This window comes from Octodon degus, unplaced genomic scaffold (assembly GCF_000260255.1).
Source record: "Octodon degus isolate 3935 unplaced genomic scaffold, OctDeg1.0 scaffold00007, whole genome shotgun sequence".
Classification (NCBI taxonomy): Eukaryota; Metazoa; Chordata; class Mammalia; order Rodentia; family Octodontidae; genus Octodon; species Octodon degus.
The window spans coordinates 17600046-17622482 of NW_004524583.1; the positions used below are offsets into that span (position 1 = coordinate 17600046).

At 46.6% G+C, this 22437-nt stretch overlaps 1 protein-coding gene across 1 annotated transcript in view; it reads right to left on the reverse strand.

Annotated features, from left to right (window-relative positions):
- Nucleotides 1–22437, reverse strand: part of Fntb (farnesyltransferase, CAAX box, beta) — an 88400-nt gene that overhangs the window by 36223 nt on the left and 29740 nt on the right. The window contains exons 3-6 of the mRNA XM_004624783.2: nucleotides 14667–14739; nucleotides 12028–12119; nucleotides 2912–3058; nucleotides 2732–2815 (exon numbers count right to left, since the gene is read on the reverse strand). Coding sequence (XP_004624840.1) covers nucleotides 2732–2815; nucleotides 2912–3058; nucleotides 12028–12119; nucleotides 14667–14739 — 396 coding nt within the window. The remainder of the gene's footprint in view (nucleotides 1–2731; nucleotides 2816–2911; nucleotides 3059–12027; nucleotides 12120–14666; nucleotides 14740–22437) is intronic.

Here is a 22437-nt window from a genome sequence, read left to right on the forward strand (position 1 = left end):
CTGTATTCTTCACCAGTTTCTCACACTTTGCATAATCTAACATAATCTCTTCCTCTGCTTCTATTTTGCCATTGTTTCTCCCAATACCATTTTAACTTTTCTCCTTTGAGGGTAAAATCACCATACTGAGGGCATGCTTATTGTATATAACTTTCTGGTTTGTTTTACATTTTATTTAACCACAAATATAATTCAGAAGATTAAAGGGGACAAATTAATACTTAGCACAGTATGTTATTTTCTAGGCTGTGTCTCATGCTATTATTATTGCTAATTATACTACTTTAGCTAACACGACATAATTGTTCTTATCAGTTGTTCGTCCTGGTATTTCACGACTGAGGTTGTTTAAGAGTCAAACAATACTACAGGACAGTGCCAAGGAAGCAGCAGCTGGGTCAAACAGGCAGCAAATTTCAGCCTCAATAAATTGAAGAAGTAGGATCTTGCAACAAGCTCAAACCCAGAAGCCAGCTACAGCTGGAAGGCCTCTCTGGAAAGTAGTTGTTTCCTAAATGTTCTAAATACTAGCAATGAAGTGACCTGCCATAAGCAATTCATAAGCATCAATCTAGAAATTAAACTTTAAAACATAAGAAGAAACATAAGCAAGAAACGACTCCCGATTTCCAGCTCACCAAAGGCAAACCCAGGAGACAATGGGGTGGGACAACTTGAAAGTTACCCATCTGGACTATCTAAAGTGGTAGCAGTGGAAGTCACAAAGCAGATAAATGAGGCTCTAGAAAAAAATCAAATCAGAAATCATCTCTCAGATAAATACAGAGATAGTGACCATAACGAAAGACATGGTTAGTGACTCTGGACCAGATACAGTTTTAAAAAATACAGGGGCTTAGGAAAATGATGGAAATCATGAATGTACAACATAGAAAGAGATGAAATCCATGAAACAGATTCAAATAGATATCCAGATTAAATTTTCCATTGAAAGTATATACAGGGGGGGCTGGGGAGATGGCTCAGTGGAATAAGCGCTTCCCTGGCAAGCACAAGGGTCTGAGTTCAATCCCCAGTTCTGCCAAAAAAAAAAAAAGAGAGACAAGGAGAGCTATAACTCTATGAATACCAACAGAATGAACCCACCAGGCTAGGCAAGTAATTAAGCAGAGAGAGAAAAAGATAGCAACAGGAAGATAACATGACAAAGATAACTCAATACATATCAGTTATAATCACCAACATAAATGGTGTCAATTCACCAATCAAAAGAAACAGACTAGGAGAATGAATCAAAAAGCAAGGGTCAACAATATGCTGTATACAAAAAACACATTTAATTAAAAAAAAAATCATAGACCAAAAGCCAAAGGATAGAAGACAATATTTCACATGGAACACAGAAAAAAGCAGAGGCAGGTGGTCTTATCTGTAAACAAACTAGATTTCAAGCCAAAACTGATTAAAAGAGGCTAAACTATATTCCTTGGCCTTTTTTGAGACAGGGTCTCATAAAGTGATCCCAGCTGCCCTTAAACTTGCTATCTGCTTCAGCATCCCAGGTAGGCAGGATACAAGTGCACCCGATTGCACCCAGCCAAGTTGTAGTTCTTGGTAAAATGCAGTGCTAAGTTTGAGCCAACAGGTACAAATTGGTTTGTGCAAGTCACAGCGCTGCACTCTGCTGATACACAAGGCCTCTGCACCTTCCACAGCCACTCTCAAGAGGCTCAAAGGGCCAGCCAGATAGTTCAGAGGATTAAAGCACCTGCTTAGGCAGACGAAGAGGCTGGGAGTTTGATCCCTGGCCTGTGTGCCTGTCCCACACCCAGTGTGCAGTGAGCCGGCAAATGGGACTGAGTGTAGCGGCACCACAGAAGAGCAAAGGTGTTCCACGTTCTCAAGGTCTTACCAAATTCATCAGGGAGATGCTGGGCTTGGTGGCACACACCTGTAATTCCCAGCACCTGGGAGGCTGAGGCATGAGGATCATCATGATTTTGAGGCCAGTCTAGGCTACACATTGGGTCCAGGCTAGTCTAAACTACACAGCAAGACCTTGTCTCCAAAAACAAGCAAAACAATAGTGCTTGCCTGCCAAGAGCAAGGGCCTGAGTTCAATCCCCAGTTCTGGAAAAAAAAAAAGCAAAACAAGACAAAACACTCAAATTGAGCAGGAAGTATTACTGGGTTCCAATTGGGCTTTCTTCTCTAAAAGACAGAAGATTATACTACAGTCATTTGTGATCATCCTTTCCTTTTTTCTTATTCTTTTTTACTGATAACTAGTATTTCAAACAATGTAGAAGAGAAGTGTGTTTCCTTTAGGTATATTATTTTACACCAAAATTTTATAAGAAAAGCATTTTGTTTGTTTGTTTGTTTCTTTCTTTCTTTCTTTCTTTCTTTCTTTCTATGAGTGTGTGTGTGTGTGTGTGTGTGGCCAGCTCAGCCCACCAGGGGGCGGGGCTGGCTGGCATGTGGTACTGGGGGATTGAACCGCGGTCCCTGTGCTTTGTTTAGCTTAGCTTGTTCTAAGTAGGTGCTTTAGACCACTGAGCCATCTCACCAGCCCTTGTTTCTAATATTTTATGATTTACATAAAGGAAGTCAAGAGTCAGTGACTCTGGTGGACATCTGTATTGTATCAAGGATGACGACACTGTGTCAGTGACGTGTGGGACAAAGCTGGAGCACAGTCCTGCTGTCCTTGGCTGCGGCGTCTCTGATGACAGGGCAGCTCTAGAAGCTTGCTGCAGCTCCCACTCACCTGGCGTCCACCTCACCTCCAGCATGCATGAGGAAAGAGCCATCGGGCTGCTTCAGTGAGTACAGGTACTGGAGCAGCTTCTCCCTGTGAAATGGCAGGGCGGGGTGGAAGAAGGCAACGGTCAGTGCAGGGCCGCAAGGGAGCCTTCCGAGCCCTGGGCCCCGCTGGCTGCGGCTGTACCTGTTGATGATGTCGTACGCCTCCTCTGTGCCGATGATGCACAGTGCGTTGACGGCTGCGTACGTGGGTGCCAGGTGTGGGTGCTGACCGGGTCCCCCTCCAAAGCCACCGTCTGGGCTCTGGCATAGCTCCAGAAACTGACACACACTAGGCACATGGCCAAAGGGAAGGACAAAGTTGAGAGCATTAATTTCAAAGCAGCAAATTCCCATCAAAGTCCACATCTTTGCAATTATCTCCCCTCCCTCAGAAGGAAAAATAATCTGCCCCCCACAAAGTGTTGACTCTCTCTAGTTTGTACAGTTTGTACAGTTCCTGCATCTAACCACCACAGCGCAAGGCTGGGAAGTAAGGGGCTTCCAGACTGAGCTTTTCTTCGCCTTCTCACTGCACTTGCAGCCCTGGGTCTGGGGTACCAGTCTGCTTCCTCTGGGGACCTCACAGCCTCTGGATGGTGCTTAGCACCTAGTGGGCATCTGCCTCCTTCCCCACAGCCATCGCCTCAGCCCCCTGCGGAGGGCTCCCCAGGCACACAGAGACACCTCTCGAGCCCAGCCGCTGCTGCGTGTGCAGCGGTGCTGCTTCCTGTCACCTCTCCAGAAAGAAGCTCACCTCTGCCCTGGGGAGAAGGAGAGGCTCAAAGCGTGCTCAGTGACAGCGGCAGTGCCGCAGGAGCACAGGTGACACACATAAGAGAACACCGCAGTCTGTGGGGTCCTACGGGGGCTTTCACATCAATCCAAAGGGGCTCCTGTGTCCTCACGGAGGAGAACTGTTTAGGGAGGGTTTGCCTCTGAGCATGCCACCAAGATTTACATTCCTGCTTTAGGACATCAAGAGAGCCCCCACCTAGGGGCCGGGGAGATGGCTCAGTAGAATAAGTGCTTGCCTGGCAAGCGCAAGGGCCTGAGTTCAATCCCCGGTTCCACAAAAAAAAAAAAAAAAAAAAAAAAAAGAGCCCCTAACTGGCCTCAAACTTTCGATCCTCTGCCTCAGCCTCTGAAGTGCTGGCTTAATGGCGATTAGGGGCTTCTTTTCTGAGCCCTTTCATCTCATTTCTAGTCACCACTGCCAGGGAGTCGATACAGGGTAAGCTCTATGAAGACCGAAGCCCACTGGGGGTTCCTCACATCCTATCTGATTACTTCATTTCAGACCTTTGAGCTTTGGGACAAGGACAGCAACAGAAAATGCTCCCATCTTGCCACTTCAGGTTTGAAATCTCACAGGGTAAGACAATACCCGTTTACTTCTATTTAAACGTAAAATTTAATTATAGGAAACACAAGGATGGAAACTGAGGTTGACAGACAACCAAGACATTCTTGGCACATTTTTAAAATAGATTATTCCAACATATTTTCCAAATCATCAGGGATTACACTACTTCCCAGACAAATAGCTAGTAAGCTCAAATCCTAACAAGGTTGGCTACAATAGCCTACTAAGCTTTCTCTACTACAAAAGCAAAAGGTTGAGATGATACAATAGTAGTTCAGTATAGAGGATTTCCCTAGTTTGCATACAGTATGGGTTTGATCCTCAGCAACATAAAACAACAAACTGCATTTTTTAAGTGAAGAAAGAAAAAAGTCACCTAGGCATTCCCTTCCCTTCCCCAGCACCCAGGAAGGAACTGTGCTGAAGGCAACACTCCTGACCCAGCGGTCTGAAGTTGGGTGTGACTAAGGATCTGAATGTACCGGACACCTCGGTAGGGCCCAGCCCCAGAGGTGAGCACCTCAGCTGACCCGCACCATCCCACCTTCCCGGGCTTGCTGGGGAGCTGGGGGCAGGGCTCGCGACCTCACTTCCGCATACAGAAAGTTCTGATCCCAGGCTTCCCAGCTTGCAACTTCAGGAGCTGCCAGAGTGACCACGAGGCCACCAGCTGTCTTTAGTAGACTTAGCAGCACTGAGAACCAGAATGTGAATGGAATTTCAATCTATCAAAAGGGAGAGAATAACTTAAGAGACCAAAAATTCACCAACTAATAATGAAAAAATTACAAGCAGGAAATACTGTGTAAACAAGCATGGCCTGCTTTGGACTCCTTCAGAGATACTACCGCCTGTGCGTCTTAGATGTGGCCGAGGATCAGCTTTCTTTGACGTTAGCAATGCTCTTCCGATTCTAGGCTCCGCAACAATCACCAGCAAAGTGGGAAACTATCTTTGGAGATCAGGGATTTTCAAACCCACATGGTGTCTTGTTACAATCACAGGAGCACTAATAAGGAATATACAGGCCTGGCCTCCTAAAGTCAGAAAGAGCCCAGACTTCACTTGGGTGCTGACCAATCCAGATGGGTGGGCTTGTGCAAGCCAATAATTCTAGCACTCTAGGAAGCTGAGGCAGGAGCACGCCAAGTTCATGCCCAGCCTGGCTCATTTAGTAACTCAGTCAGACCTTGTCTCAAGGTAAAAAATAAAAAAAGGCTAGAGATATTACTACTTAGAGATAAAAATGCAAAGGGCCTGGGCTCAATCCCCAGTAGTCACACACACCAAACCCAAACCAAAAAGCCCAGTATCACAGCCATGCCTAATATGGGTTAAATCAGAACCCCTGAGGACGCACTCAGGTAAGAGGACGGAGCTCAAAGCAAGAATGTCAGTGACTTACTGTCATCCTTAAAGTGGTTTACCTAGACTTTCAGGTAATGGCTGAAGACTATTCTGAAGTGGTTGGTTCTGGACAAGACTGTCACCAATGAGGATGGAGTGGAGAACCCAAAAGTATATGTAAGCCTGGTGTGGTGATGGGCACCTCTAATTCCAGCACTCAGGAGGCTGAGGCAGAAAGCTGGCAAACCTGAGCCCAGCCTGCCCAACTTGTGAGACCCTGTCTCAAAATTAAAAATTTTTAAAAATACGGGGCTGGAGATATAGCTCATTATGAAGGCCCTGGGTTTAATCCCCCATACTGAAAAAAAAAAAAGTATGCATAAGAAGCAAATAATATAAAACAGAGAGATAAATTGGAGTCCAGAATAAAACAAATGAAACAAGAATATATATATATATATAGATATAGATATATATCATATATATATATATATATATTTATCACTACAAAATGGTTTATTTATTTATTTATTTTTGGCAGAGCCAGGGATTGAACTCAGGCCCTTGCGCTTGCCAGGGAAGCGCTTATTCCACTGAGCCATCTCCCTAGCCCTGGTTCATTTAATTTATATCCTTCTTTTTTGTTTAGTTTTGTCAGAAATGAGTATTCCATTGTCATTTAAATATTGTAAGTGTATGAATTCAGCAAAATAATCCAATATAGTCCAGTAGTCCATAATAGTAGTGGGTTATCCGTAGGACTGGCAATGTCAGAAGTTGTTGACTTGAGCCTTTTACAACTCAGCATATTAATGTGGTTTTACTATACAGCTACTTTCTCTTAATTCAGTAAGAAAGATTTGTACTAATAGTGTTTAGACAGGATATCATGTCTGCATCTTGTACTATGAATAACTACTACAAAGACAATAAGCAATGTATTAATTATTGTAACTGTCCTACTAACCTGTTTTGAAACTGTCTCATTGCTATTTGTTTTTCAATAAAATTTTTAAAAAAGAAAGAACAAGTGCTAAATAATAAACGTAAGGCAGGGATGGAGAATGGTAAAAGCATATAAATACAAGTGGAAAATGACTAGGAACACGGCAGGAAAGGACCAGAGATTAGAGTCCCTGAGGAGTTAAGAGTCAGTAACAAAAGCACGCTGACTTTGTTCATAGTACTAGGGACTGAACTCAGGACTCTGAGACAAGTACCCTGCCAGAGAGCTACAACACTAACCCCTGTTATTTTACTTTGAGATTGGTTCTCACTAGATTGCCCACATTGGCCCTGAATGGCCAATTCTGCCTCAGTTTCCCAAGTACAGCAGCTGGAATTACAGGTGTGGGGCACTATGCCTGGCAAAATATCAAACAGACGGGGCCTGATCATTAGCTCAGTTGTTTAAGCACCTGCTTAAACAAAGCAGTCAGGCTCAGGATGCTATGGTTCGATTCCCAGATCCTCAAGCCTCAAGCCAAACCAAACCTGCCCTGAATGCATGCTGAGGCTGCCAAAAAAAAATAAAATAAAATAAAAAATCCTTCTGCCTTTGGGGGCCGGGGAGATGGCTCAGTGGAATAAGTGCTTCCCTGGCAAGCGCAAGGGCCTGAGTTCAATCCCAGGTTCCGCAAAAAAAGAAAGAAAAGAAAGAAAAATCAAACAACCAACCAAACCAAACCAAAACAACACACTATTCACAGGCATCATAACCATAGCATTATTCAGAATTATATCTGGCCTATTTTTACACAAAGTGAGTCCTCATTAGAGTTATAAAATTGGCCAACTATAAAAAAGTGGAAAAAATATTAAAAGGCTTAATAGTACAGACAACTACAGTGAAAAGCTACCCAGAAAAATATTTCATGTATACATAGGATAACTACAAAAAAACTTTTTTTTTTTTTTTTTTTTTTTTGCAGAGCTAGGGATTGAACTCAAGCCCTTGAGCTTGCCAGGCAAGCACTTATTCAACTGAGCTATCTTCCCAGCCCCCAAAAAACTTTTGAGTGACAAAACTGAGGCTAATCTTGGCAAAAAGAATTCTGGTTAGATTTGAGAAAATTTCAGCACTGGTTTTACAGCCCTGGTGTACCACGCAGTACGGTACTTGCCTAGCATGCACAGGACCCTGGGCTTAATCCTCAGCTCCACAAAAGAGAGAAGAAAATATATATATATTCATCCCACAATAGGCTACCACAGACAGACTTAAAGTCTAAATAATTCTGAGGATTTCTAATAGTTGTAGAGGAGCAGTCAGTCCTGAACAGGAGTAGAAGCAAACACAAGAGGTTTGGGTGCCGGGTTTCCATCTGCCCTACCATGCAACAGCTGCATCCCAACACAGAGAGGCCAGGCTTGCCCTAGGTGAAGGCCAACAAGGGACAGGTAAAAGGCAGCTTGTTCCAGAGACTGGCACTGCGCAGACCTCTGAGCACAGAGGGTCCTCTGGGCAACAGCTGCTTTGAAGTCCAGGTTGGTTCTGAAGAGGGAGGTGTCTCACCCTTGGCCTGACCGACACAAGCGGCTGAGCTGTGCTCTGCTGCAGGGACTGTCATGAAGAGGGGATCCAAAACACCTCTGGTCTGTGCCCCAGGCACCAGCACAAGGCCTGCAGACAAGGGGTAAGGGTGTCTCTACTGAAAGCCAAGGAAACGGATGGGGTATACTGTAACGTAAGCAGTAAAAAGAAAAATACTCAAGGGATTACTTATTCCTCTAAAGGGAAATTAAAAGGCATTAAACAGCAAACATTGGAATTTATCTCTGGAAAAATCTCTATACGCTCAAAAATTCTAAAATGGTTTTCAAGTTAAAGACAATTTTTAACTCTTACAGAAACTATAAACCTAACTTTAACAGCACCACGGAGTCCCTGTGGTTTTCACTTTGCTCTGTATTTTCAGTACCGCAGCTTTTAATAACAAAGCATCTTTACATGGAGCTTCTTCCAGTGCGAAAATCATGAAGCAAAGTAAATGTCAGATTCAAAATATTAGTTCATTTTTTTTGTATATGAACATGTAAGTGTCCATACATAATCTTTCAAGAGAAGCAAGCTAAATTTCTCTCTGTTTCTCCTTTGGAACGTCTGACAGCAGCAGCAGTCAAGACCTGGCCTTGCTGGCTTCACAGATGCTGACACAAGTGACGTTGCCCACTAGAGGGAACTCAGCGTGTCACACTTTCCCCAGGCAAACAGGAGCACAAGAGTGAACAAAACAGGGAAGCAGAGAAGCTCCCATGTACGTGCAGAGTGTGTGCAGCGAAGGCCAGGTGGGGCAGGGAAGAGGGCAGGGAGGTGCACAAGTCCAGAGCCAGCCTGCCTCGCCACCACCTCGACCTGTGTTTGAAAGGGAAAAAAAGATCACATTTCAAAGCACTCTTTTTCCCTGAGCAAACTAAATCAAAAGGCAATATCCTGGGGCTGGGGATTTGGTTCAGCGGTAGAATCCTTATCTAGCAAGCTGGAAGCCCTGGGTTTGGTCCTCGGTAACCAAAAACAAAAAATAAATCTTCCCCTAAAAGACAATTCAACCAAAAAAATACAGAAGAAAAATGGGGGGGGGGGATATCCTATTTCAGGTAGTCTAAAAGAGAAAATTCCTCTCATTGCTACTTGTTTCTCAATAAAATTATGGGAAAAAATTAAAAATAAAAGAGAAAATTCCCCAAAGTTCTATAAAAGTCACTAAGATTACTCAGAATCTAGGTAGAGTCTATTTCCGGATAGGTCAGGGCTGTTTGGTTTGGTTTCCACCTTTGACATTACTGTCTGCACCTAGAATTAACTGCCTGCTAAGCACATAACAAAAAACAGTAACATGATTGGAAAGTCCAAGTTATTCTATATAAGTTCATTACATTAATGCTCAGAAGATAAACCTTTTATGGCAGCTGTAAAGGAGATTAGCTCAGACACTAACTCTCAAAAATCAGGACAAGTTTATTTTTATTTTTCTATTTTTTAAGGCAGGATCTCACTTTGTGGGCCAGGCAGGCTTCTAACTCCCCATCCCTCCATCCAGCCTGGCCCAGCGCTGACAACAGACGCACACCACCCAGCTTTTTTTTTTTTTCTTCTCCAAATACTTTCAGGGCAGGTTTGGCTGGCTTGAGTTGTCGGGATGAACCACAGCAACCTGAGCCTGACTGCTTTGTTGAAGCAGCCACTGAAAGAACTGAGCTAAGGGGCAGGCCCCCACCTAGCTTATTTTCAGAGCACTCTTGTAATTACAAACATTCACTGTAGAAATTTTATTTATTTTTTTCATTGTAGAAATTTTAGAAAATTTAAAAGCTTAGCAAAGACAAATTTTAAATCACCTTTAACTTCACTACCCATGTGTGTATACTTCTGCTTTTGAAAATTCATATAATAATCTACATTTTTAATCTATAAAAGTTGACTTTTAGGGGCTGGTGAAGCGGCTCTGTGTTGGAGCCCTTCACTAACACAGTGCCTGCCTGGCAAGCATGAAGTCATGAGTTCGATTCCCAGTACAAAAAAAAAGATGTTAATGTCCAGTGGTCGAGCACTTGCCTAGCGCTTGCATAGGATGTGGGTGCAAACCGTCACCTCCTCCCCAGAATCTGACAGCTGAATCTTTTTATCCATTTTCACTTCACATCTCTTTACATAAATAAAGGTACATGTATATACAAGTACACTTATATATATTTTTAAATGAATACATATATTTCCCTGTATGTGTTAGAATGTGCTTAAACTTCAAATGAATTTTAAAGCCCCCACTGTTGGTATTTAGGTTGTCTCCAATTGCTCACCATGAAAACCCTTTTAAAGGGTTCCCCTTTTCTTCTCGGGTGTTATCACAAAAGTAACTTTGACACATATGCCCTCCCACCAAAATAAGCCCAATGATAATATGTTCCAGGCCAGCCTGGGCTGCACAGTGAGTTCAAAGCCAGCTTGAATTACAGAGTGAGACCCTGCCTCAACAAATAAACAAAAAACAATGATAAAACAACTATAAGCTGGTGTGGTGGCGCACGCCTATGATCCCAGCACCTGGAAGACTGAGGCAGGAAGATCCTTACAAGTCCAAGATCAGCCTGAGCTACAAAGCGAGCTCAAGGCCAGCCTGAACTGCGTAGGGAGACTGTTTCAAGAAGACAATACGAAACAAAAAAATCACCAGCTATACAACCCCGAGGAAACTCAGAATCGACCCCGACTTGAGCTTCGGCACTGCAGGAAGCCCTGTCATTATCTCCCAGGTCCAACCTGGTCGCGTTGTCTGTCAGGCCTCCCCGCCTGTCACTCACACGAAACCCTGTTTCTTTCTGCTTGTCTCCCGGGTGACCTTCCCATTCTCAGCTGCACATACATCCTGAGTGTGTAGGTGTGGGGGAAAAAAGGCACCTCCCTCCCAGCCCCCAACTGGTATTTCAAAAACACATGGGCCTTTATTTTGACAATTAAATTCCTGTTACTGCAGAAACTGTGTCCAACTCTACTTCCAGTGCTGGAAGCAGTCTTGATGACCAAAGCAGCACATGTTTTCTCTCAGCCCCAGCAAGCGGGTGTCACAGGGTTAAGGGCTTAATTCATTATTATCTCCCCATCCACATTCATCACAAGACACCCTGCCCAGGAAAGCAAGAATGAGAGGTTATTGTTAAGAGAGAATGAATGAGACAATGTGACCTCTGTTCCTCTGACCTGCCAGTGTGACCGAGGCAGGCACATTGTGACAGGGAGGGCTCCAGGGAGCCTCCACCAGTCCGGGCAGCTGCCACCTTGTGCTGTGAAAACTGAACTTGGCTCGGGGTCCTGCGGTCCCCTATTCCTGGCCCTCAAGCCAAGAGAACAGGCTGGCCCTCTGGGCTCCTGCGTTCCCTTACAGGCTGTCCTTTCCTATCCCGGTATTCCTTAGACTGGAGTCATGATCAGTTTTTTCTGCATTAAGTTATAAATTATGAAGAGCTTCTGAGAACAATGTGCCGTCTTAGAAGCCCCATCTACACACGCAGCGCAGGAAGACTCTCAGTTGCTTAGATCTAGTCATCAGAAGTTGATGAAAACTCTCAGTCATCCTGGTACACTAAGACAGGACCGCACGGGCCCCACCAAGAGCCACCCCACGCCACAGCACTGGGGAGGAAGCACTTCTGAGGTGTTGGTGGAAGGCAAAGGCGATCCTGCCCTCCGAGTCACCTACGCTTCCCCTGCAGCCACGCAAACGCATCCGTATTTCCCAGTGAAATCATATCTCTCAGAGTTGGTGAGAAAAACTTTTCTCAAAGATCAGAGCCAAGAGCCAGAAGAAAAGGCCTCAGAGGGAACCAGAATCCTTCTCTTGGGAGTTCAAAGTCTTGCTCTACCCACTAGCTTACAACAGGCATTTCAAGTGGAGGAGTTTCAGGAAGCTGCTGGAGGTCAAGAGGAGGGCAAGGTTTCTTGGTAGGAGTTGTTGTTTTGTTTTGTTTTTTTTCCATCACAACGCACACACAGGAACCCCAAAGTGAGGATGCCATCCCAGAGAGTACCCCAGGTTCCCTGGCAGACTCACTCTGCAGCCACTGTCTGGGGGATAGGTTCGTCGAGGAGCTCCAGGCTGTGCAGGATCCAGTAGCACAGCCACGGGCGGCTGGCATCCAGACACTGGGAGAGACGAGAAGAAAACACACCCCTCATTCAGTTACTCCAAAACGCTGCCAACCAGGCTGGGTCTGTCTCCCTCCCTCTAGCCTGGCCAGGGGGAGAGGAGCCCTTCCTTGGCAAATGGGGGTGCTTCACTCTGTGACCTTAGCCAGGAATGCAATGACCATCCATGAGAAAAGGAAAATGAGATTTTTGTAAGTTTTTTTTTTTTTATGTATTTGATGCAGGGTCTCACTACGCAGCTGGGGCTCATAGTGATCCTCCTGCTTTCAGCCTCCCGAGCGCTGGGACTACAGGCGTGCGCCACCACATCGGACTCCTTCCGGGCTCAGCGCACCCCGGGGGCAGGGCAGGAAAATGAGATTTTATTTTATTTTATTTATTTATTTTTTGGCAGAACCAGGGATTGAACTCAGGCCCTTGCGCTTGCCAGGCAAGCACTTATTCTACTGAGCCATCTCCCCGGCCCCTAATGAGATATTTTTTAAAAGTTTACTTTAGACCCAGTAAGTCCTCCCCAGCAGACATCCAGGGCTGAGCAGAGGACACTCCCAATGCAGGCAGTCTAAGGCCGCTCTCTGGGCAAGAGAGTTCATGATCAACACATTCTCATATCCAATAAATATTTGGTTACTACTTGCACCAACCACTGTGATAAGAAGATAATGAAAAGGAATTTGACTCTGATTCTGGAAATATTTGGGGTATATAATATGTATCATCTTAAAGAAGAGGGCTTCGGACAGTCACGTTAAGTACTAGTCACCTTGTGTCCTTCGGAACGTAATGCAGCAGCATGTCCTCCTATACAGATGCTTCTCACAGCCTTGAGGGCGCGCACGGAAGACAGTCACTCTGCCCGGGCAGCTGACAGTGGCTTCCAAAGGTGACACGTGGACAGACCTCAATTCCAACCCAAGGCCTACACAGTTACTGAGATTCAAGGCGACCCGAGCAGGTAGCTCCAGTTATATAATGAGGTCCAAGGACATTTTTTTCCAGTTTAAAAAAACAAAACTAAATGTCAAAACTGAGACAAGAATGTAGGTTTTAGGGACCAGGGAGATAGCTCAGTGGCTTAAGCACCTGCCTGGCAAGCGCAAGGCCCTGAGTTCAATTCCAGGTACTGAAAAAACAAACAAACAAAAAAAGGTGCTGACAGTCCAAACTGGTTAATGTCACCTGAGGCCGGGGTTGGTAGCCCCTGAAGACACTCCAAGCATTTGGGCTAAGCATGCATGGCAGTTCCTCTGCCCCCTAGCTGTGTGCCTTCGAGCAAATTACCTGACCTACGCCTGTTTTCTTCCCTGTAAATAATACTGCCCTAACTTGTGGTGTAACTAGAGGGTTAGGCAAGAGAATGCAAGGTAAGATTTTACAACAAGGCTCAATAGACTGGCAGCCACTATGGCATTAACTGTATCAGGCTGATGGACTGTTAAGGTTGGGATCTAAAATGGCTCCCAAAGTCTACTGTGTTCCGAAATGGGGTTTTAGGAAAATGATCGGATCATAAGGTCCCTAACCTCACCAAGGAATCAATCCTTTGACAAGTACACAGCTGAATGGGATATTAGGAGGTGGGGTCTGGGTGAAGAGGCAGGGCCTGGGAGCGAGGCCTCCAGCTATTCCCTTCCTCTCCATTTCCTGGATGCCGCCCGAGGAGCAGCACTCCTGGGCCGTTCCATCTGCCTTGGGTCCAGCCAACCATGCACTGAGGCCTCTGAAACCATAAATCAAAAGAAACATTTTTTTCCTTGGAGTTGTGTACGGTAGGGATTTAGCAATAGAAAGACGGCTAACACAGGACACTAACCAGTGTGGTTAGTGACTGGGGGACTGAAATTGAAACCTGAGAGGTGACAGGCCAGATCCAGCCTATGGATATGCTCTGCTTCTTTTTTTTTGAGTCAGGGTCACTATGCAGTTCCAGCTGGCCTTGAACTGACATAGCCCAGGCTGGCCTCAAATTCACAACTATCCTCCTGCCTCAGCCTCCTGAGTACTAGGATTGCAGGTGTGCAGCACCATGCTCAGCTGCTGGTTTGTTTGATTAAAATTGGTTTCAACATTTACACAAAAATTTTTTTAAAATGACATTCACTCAGAGTTGGGCTAACAGTGTTAAATATTAGGGGTGCTCTTTGGGGTTCATGTTCTGGTCCTCTGGCAAAGGAGGGAACTAGCTCAACTTAGTGCAGAGGACTGGGTTTGACTGGTAACAGACTTCCAGCTATGGAAGGGGTCAGGAGAAAGTGTAGGAAACCTCAGCTGTGATCTCAAGGTGGAGGAAAGCCTCACTCCATCAGATGGCCCCACTCACTCTAGGAGAAGACAAGACTGGAGAAGCCTGGCTCTGTCCCGGTCGGAAGTGGTGTCCCAGCTTTGTAATGGCACCCTGCCAGAGCCATTTGGTACGTGTGGATCTGCAGCAGGTCAGGCCCAACAGCATTTTCCATTCAAATGTGTGTGTGTGTGTGGGGGGGGGGTACAAAAAGAGAAGAGATAGAGAATCTGACAGAAAGAATTCCTGGGTAACATAGTTACCTCATAGGCATCAGTCAGCTGTCGAAGGCCTCTTTTCAGATAATGGAAGTGCTTCTCCCTCTGCAAAATAAGCCTGGAAAGACAAAGACCTTTAAGCCTGTTGTAGTAGGTCATGTTTCTCTTCACACAGGCACATGCACGCACATGCATGCGTGTGCACACGGATATACATGCATACGCAGCACCTATCATGTCTGTGGCTGCAGAGGGCAAGTACCTCAGCAGAAAAGAAGCCTGCGTGAAAGTCCCTGAGATGCGTGAATGCAGTGCTGGCCGACGTTCTGACGCTGAGCTAGCTGCAACTCGGCAGCAAGCACGACCTTGCCAGGCCGTGAGGGACCCCCAGGAAGTATCCAAGCAGGACAGGTGCCCTGTGCCTCTCCATCTGGTAAGCACCTGGTCAGCCACTGTCCTTCCCACCTTTTCCTCTGGAAGCACTCCTCTGAGATCTGTACTCGTTCCCCGCCTGCTCCTCATTCAGCTATTATTCCCTCCCAGAATTCCACCTCCCACATGCTGACCATAGCCCTGGCCAGGGGACAGTGTTTGCCTTCTGCAGCCAGCCACATCCTGGGCACTGAGGTCAGCGGCACTGGCTTTGGGATGGAATGTGCTGCCTGTGACACCCCCCTACCTCCCCGCACAGACAGAGAGTGCTACTTCTTGCCTGATGTAGCAAAATGGGCCTGTGTAATTATAGGAGAAAAAGGGGAAAAGCATTCAGACACCCCCTGTGCTTCCTGACTACAGACACAAAAGGGAAGAGAACCATCCCCTGTTCTAGGCAGGCAACTCAATTATTATTTATAGAACTCCCACTGCTCAAAAAAAAAAAAAAAAAGCCATCCTTGGGTGTGGTGGCCCTGCCTGTAATCCTAGCACTCAGGAGGCTGAGGCAGGAGGATCACTGTGAATTCAAGGCCAGCTTGGGCGACAAAGCGAGTTCAAGGCCAGCCTAAACTGTACAGCAACTGTCTCAAAAGATAAATAGGCTGTTAATGCAGTCTCCACCTTACCCTACTAATTCAGTAATGGAAATGAGACATGTACATAAAAAGCCACAAAAGAAGGGAGGAAATGAGCAGGTTTCAGAAAGAGGAAAAATAAAATAGTGCTGAGAGGGCTGGTGAGATAGCTCAGCAGACTAAGTGCCTGCTTAGGCAAGCACAGGGACTGGGGTTTGATCCCTGGTACCATGTCACACTGGCCCTAACCCCAGGGGCACCTAGCTAGCCACTGAGACCCGGCGTAGAGGCGCACACCTGTAATCCCAGTGCTGGGGAGGCTAAAAACAGGAGGATCACTATGAGTGTGAGCTGCAAAGTGAGACCCTTTACAAAATACATTAACAAAAAAAAAAAAAATAGTGCTGAGGGTTCAAAGGTGGGGGGAACTTTAAGTATGATCAGTGAAATTTGTAAGGAGGAAGCAGAATTTGAGGTGGGCAGCCCTGGCAGAGGGGAAAACTTTTAATTTTATTTTTAGTCTAAGCTGTAGGTAGCTGAGGGCCAGTGCAGCGTGCAGCACGGGCGTCAAGTGTACAAGAGGAGTGACTGTAGAGGGCTGGCTGGCCTCCACACAGGAGCCAAAGAGAAACTGCAGAAAGGGCAGCTGAGGCCTTCTACAGGGATCTGGGATGCAAGCTGAGGAATGCCTACTCAGTTTAGTAGGCAAAGGAAGCCCAGAAGGTATTTAGGCCAAGAAAAAAATGACCAGAACCGTGCTTGGAAAAAGAATCCGCTAGCAGCAGGTCTAGCGCATGTTTGCAAACAAGTTAGGGGGAAGCACTTGGGTGGGCAGGAAGCTGCACAGGAACAAGGGCAAGCGCTGAGGCTCTGTGAGGAAGTCTGAGTTGGACATGTGGTGCTGGGAGGCCCTGGGCTCTGAGCAGTAACTAGGGAGACCGCTGCCAGGGATCAACGCCTTCGCACTGCGGTGGGTTCTCGAGGGCGGGCTGCGCTAAAGCGAGGCTGCCCCTGAGTGTGTCTCTTCCCCAGGGGCTGCTTGTCCTTCTGCCCTCCACCCTGCAGTCGAGCAGGATGGGGCCCTCGCTGGAAGCAAAGCAGGTGCGGCCACCAGAACCAGAGCCATCATAAACCTCTTTACTTTGTGAATTTTTCTCATCTCAGGCATTCTGTGACAACAACAGAAAAGGGCTAAGATAACACAGTCCTCTCCTGAGGGGCCCAAATTAAACGTACAGGCTGCACATGTGTGTATCACTATAATATGATGTCTCTGATTCTTTGGGGAAATACCAAGAAGGGGGATAGCTGAGTCAAGTGAAATTGCTTTCTTTCCTTTTTTTTCTTCTTCTTCAGTACTGTAGTACAGGGTCTACAGGGTCTCATTACACAGATCAGACTCATAGCGATCCTACTATTTTCAGCCTCCACTGGGATTATAGGCACGTGCCACCATGCCCAGTCTGTGTTTCTTGTTTTTGTTTTTAGAATTTTTGAGGTAGAGCCTATTTGGTTTTGACTAGTCTTGAACTCAGTCAGGCTCAAATTTGCGGTGATCCTGCCTCAGCCTCCTAAGTGCAAAAATGCACTCCCTAGATCAGCTTAAATAAGAATTTAATGTTAAGTGAGGTCACAGGGTAGGGCTCCAGCCCCCCAAAACAGCGTTATTATGAGAGGTGGGGACACCAGAGAGATGCAAGGAGAGAGAAAGAGACAGAAAGACAGAGAGAGACAGAGACAGAGACGGACAGACAGACAACAAAAGGCCGTGTGAGGTGACAACAGGAAGGCAGCCACGTGCAAGCCCCAGAGACAGCCTAAGAAAAGGCAGTCATCAGGAAGACTTCCAGCCTCCAGAACCGTGAGGAAGTCAGTCTCTGAACACGTGGCCTTTCCCGAGGCAGCACAGGCCGACCACTCCTCTAGCACCGCCTTGCTGTCATCTACCTCTATCCGAATGTCTCTTCCAGATCGTCTGTTAAAGTGACAGCTCTTTCCCCTTTCCCTGAACAACTCAGCTTCAAAACCAATTAGGCAGGCTCTGTGGCGCACATGGGCATGGGTCTGTGTGAGCACACGTATGTACATGTGTCAGAGCACGAGTGCATGAGAAGGGAACCCACGTGGCTGTCTGGAGAGCATGGGATAGAGACCCTCAGGGGAAGCATCACGTAGGTGACATGTCCAGGCTATTGGAGGCACTCACAAAGGCGCATGCTATATGGCGAGGTGACTGCATTTCTCCGAGGGTAACAACGGGCTTCTGGACCCTTCACCACGGGCCTCACCCTTTTCCCTCCCAGCTCTTCCCAGGCTCTCTCTAGGCTCCACGCACATGGGCTTCCTCAGGCTCTGTCCCCACACACTGTCCCCTCTGCTTGGAACACTCTGAGCACCCTTAAATCAGCAGCCCTCCTAACCCCTTGGGTCTCAAATGTCCCTTCCTTGAGAGGTAGCCCAATATCCAGTCTCAGCTCAACCCTCCCTGTGACACTCCTGTTGGTCAAATGCACTCCTGTTCATCTGCTTAATGCCAGGAGCCCGAGCAGGGCAGGAGTGGGGCCAGCATAGAGCCTGGGCCTCTGCAGACCCTCTCCACAGAGTGCAGAATGAGCATAAAGAGGAAAGAGCCAGGGAGATGGCTCAGTGGAATAAGCGCTTCCCTGGCAAGCACAAGGGCCTGAGTTCAATCCCTGGTTCTGCCAAAAAAAAAAAAAAAGAGGAAAGAGCTCTAGGGATGCTGCAGAGCGGAACCAGAGCCAACACCTTTCCTCCAGTGTAGCACCATTGGTGGGCTATGACATGAGAGGAATTCTGTCCACTGCTGGCTCCCAGGAACTTTCTAACCCACTGAAGGTTGGGGCCTCAGTCAAAAAGCAAGCGTCAGACACATAATAAACCACTCGAGGCAAGGAGGATTCATCTGAAAGGAGCTTGAGAGAGTATCAATAGGAAAGAATATGTTTCCTAACTAATCAGGATGTGGAAGATTCTACAATAGCATTGTGCACAGAGTGGCAGAAGGCAGGGCCAGGCGTTGCCATGGGAGAAGCTTCGAGATCCTGAGCTGGAGCACACTGGGGCACTTTTGGCTCAGGGACCCTGCATTTAGCACTTTCAAGAAGTACTGGGTCATTTTTTCTGAACAGAAAGCAATTTAAGCAAATAGCTCAGTGGATTAAAGCACCAGCAAGCAGGCACAGGGGCTAGGGGTTTGATCCCCGGGCCTGCTGTGCCAGCCCCACCCCCAGGGTGAGCTGAGATGGCGATCAAGACTGGGTGTGGTGGCACCCGCCTGTAATCTAGCTCTTGGGAGGCTATAAACATGCAGATCACTACGAATCCAATCTATACAGTGAGACTGTACACCCTGTGTACTGTCCTAAATACAAAAAAATAAATAAAATAAAAATTATATGTGAAGGGCTGGGAAGATATCTCAGCAGTCAAAGCACCTGCTTAGGCAAGTGCAGAGACCAAGGTTCAATCCCCGGCACCACTTGCTGCACCGCCCCTGCCCCTGGGTGCGTTGAGCCACCAGAAACAGGTATGGTGGCATGCAACTGTAATCCCAGCACCAGGGAGCTTGAGATAAGAGGATCACTATGAGTCTGAGCTACATAGTGAGACCCTATACCAAATAAATAAGAAAAAAAATTAAATAAAATTATAAGTGAGTATGGATAACACACAGAAGTATGTGTGTGTGGTCTATACCTTTAAAATTTAAAGCTAATGATATAATGGAAAAGGGCAAACAAACCATAAGGTATAGACCAACAAGAATACCTGTGGCAGAGAAAAAAACTAACTTTCATAGGAAAGTAGGATGCTGACAAGCAAAGCAATTACAAGTATGACCAAAAGTTCCATGGCCAGGCATGGTGGTGCATGCCTGTAACTGCAGCACTTGAAGGGCTGAGGCAGGAGGATCATTGCAAGTTCAAGATCAGCCTGGGCTACGAAGCGAGTACAAGGCCAGCCTGAACTGCATCGTGAGAGTCCTTGTCAGAAAGAAAGAAAGAAAGAAAGAAAGAAAGAAAGAAAGAAAGAAAGAAAGAAAGAAAGAGCTAGCTCAGTAAGCTCCACAGTGCTGGGACAGCAGTGCAGTGGTAGATCGCTGGGCCCCACATCAAAAGCACCAGCGGCTCCTGGAGACCACCCCCACCAAGCTAGGATATGGTAAATACATTTCAGAGCCACGGAGAGGGGAAATCATTTCGGGGAAGGGGATTAACTACAGAATGCTCAACAGCTCCAGCCACAAATTTCAGCCCATTCTGCTGCTCAGCTTTGGCTCTGCAGGCTGAAGAGGACATCGGTACACCATCCTGGCCCTGTGCGCAGCTGGGGCCCCGGCAGGGTACGCGCTTCTGTCACATCCGATTGGCATCGGTGGCTCCAGAACACAAACTGGCCCCGCCCTCCAGATTTACCGCTACTGTGCGTATACGCACTTTAGCTGGCAGGGGAGGAGTGCTCCTGCGTTACAAATGATCAGCCTTTCAAGTTTTGACTACTAAAACATTAAATTTATGATAACAATTTGAGATTCTAATACATTTGCAGGTTTACTCTTGTTTGTTTGCAGCGTGCGAAATCAAAGCCAGGACCTTGTCCTCGCGCTGCAAGCTCACACCGCCGTGCGCCAGGTCCACACGCATCTTTACATCCCAGAAGTTCACCCTGTGATGATGCGTGGCGTCAGCCTTACATTAATATGCGGATTCACAGACACAGCTATTCAGCCAAAATACACAATATCTCTAATTTATTTATTTGGTACTGGAGATTGAACCCAGGGCTTCATACTAAACTACATTTCCAGAACACCACCACCCCACCTAGCGCACCCCATACACATTTTTTTTTAAGATTTATTTATTTATTTAGCTCGGACTCATAGTGATCCTCCTGCCACAGCCTCCCCAGCACTGGGATTACACGTGTGCACCACCATGCCCAGTTTCAGTGGCCAGCACGGTGTGGGGCTGGCACAGCATGCAATACCAGGGATTGAACCGGGGTCCTTGTGCCTGCCAGGCAGGCACTTAGATCACAGAGCTATCTCTCTAGCCCACACATACCTTTTAATTTTTTTTTTTTTTTTTTTAAGGAGCGAATCATACTAAGTTTCTACATTGCCCAGGCTGAGCTTGCCCTTGTGATCCTCCTGCCTCAGCTTCCTAGAGTGCTGATTACAGGCCTGTGCTACACATCTGCTGTGTCACTAATTTTTTTTTTTTTTTTTTTTTTGGCGGAACTGGGGATTGAACTCAGACCCTTGCGCTTGCCAGGGAAGCGCTTATTCCACTGAGCCGTCTCTCCGGCCCCCCATGTCACTAATATTAGCATATTTAAAATTCTCATTTTCATAGGCGTAAAATGGAAAAAGATAAAACAGAAAACTCGTATTCCTGAAGCAAACCCAGAAGCCTGGCTATATTCTACTTCCACGTTTTGCTTTTGCACCCACACCTGAGAGCAGACCTGTGGGTCAAGGGAATTTCCTCCTTGTTCGCTCTGCCCATAACAACCTCTTCCCCCAGGCTGCCACTTCTCTGTCTGTCTCTCCTCTGAGTGCAGGAGTGGAGGGGGTCTATTTTAATGGTGAGCAAAAAAGCAACTGCCACACGATCAGAGATCCACTGTGTGGGAGGCGTAGAGGATAGGTCCACCAGGCAAGTGACAGTGACTCAGAGCCTGTCAGGTGAGTCACCTGGGGGCGTGACTGCCAAAAACAAAGCCCCCCAAAGGACTACACTCTCTCCATGCCAGGCCTCAGCAGCACCAGCGAAACTAAGCACACGCAGCGTGTCCTGAACAGTGGAGGAAGCGCGGATGCTGTTATTCAATCTAAGAGCACTCACGCCCTCCGACTGTCGAAATAAACAGCAGCATTTGCTCATCCACCTGTGGTGTGTGACCAGAGGAATAGTGCATCTTCCTGAGTCCGAGTTTTGGGTTAAGGTAAAGGTTTGGTCCAGAAGGCTGCAAAAGGACTCGAGTTGGTTGCTATTTACCTCATTGCCTTTCCTAGGGAAGAAGATAAAGTCAACGTCCCACCTGTCTTTCCCTGTCCACGTTTGCCTTTTCCACCTGTTCTCAGTAGTGACTGGTTAGTAAAACAAAACAAAAACTAAGAAAATAATGGCAAAACAGAATGATGGCCAAAAAAAGGCAGGAGGGCATGAGCCATGCACAATACAGGGGCCAGGGCCTCAGACACAGCCCCAAGGGCTCTGGGGACTGGTGAAGGAGGTAAGGAAGAACTCGAGACCCTCAGCTCCCCAGCCAGAGTAAACCAGCGGCACCTCCCCACACTGGAAGTTGTCAAAGAGAAGTTGAGAGAGACAGAGAGACAGAGAGACAGAGAGACAGAGAGACAGAGAGAGAGAGAGAGAGAGAGAGAGAGAGAGAGAGAGAGAGAGAGAGAGTTTCTGTCATTAAGATAAAACGATGACCACACACAGTTCTGGGACACAACTCAACCGATGGCCGGACATAGCACAGGATGGTCTCAGAGAAATATTTTGACTAGAAGAGAAATAATTACCAAGAGAGGAAACAACTATATGACATTCGAATATGACACATTACAAAATACTGGGGGAGAGAGAAAGTAAATGTTCAAAGTAAAAAAATCTCTCCTGGGCTTGGGGATGTAGCCCTGGCCAGCCTTTGCCTCACGTGGCACAGGGGTCAGCCCTAAACGCTACAAAATAACTTGCAAGTTTCCCTTCTTTTAATTCCCTTTTTTAGAATTTCTTTCTTCTTCCTCTTCCTCTTCCTCTTCCTCCTCCCCC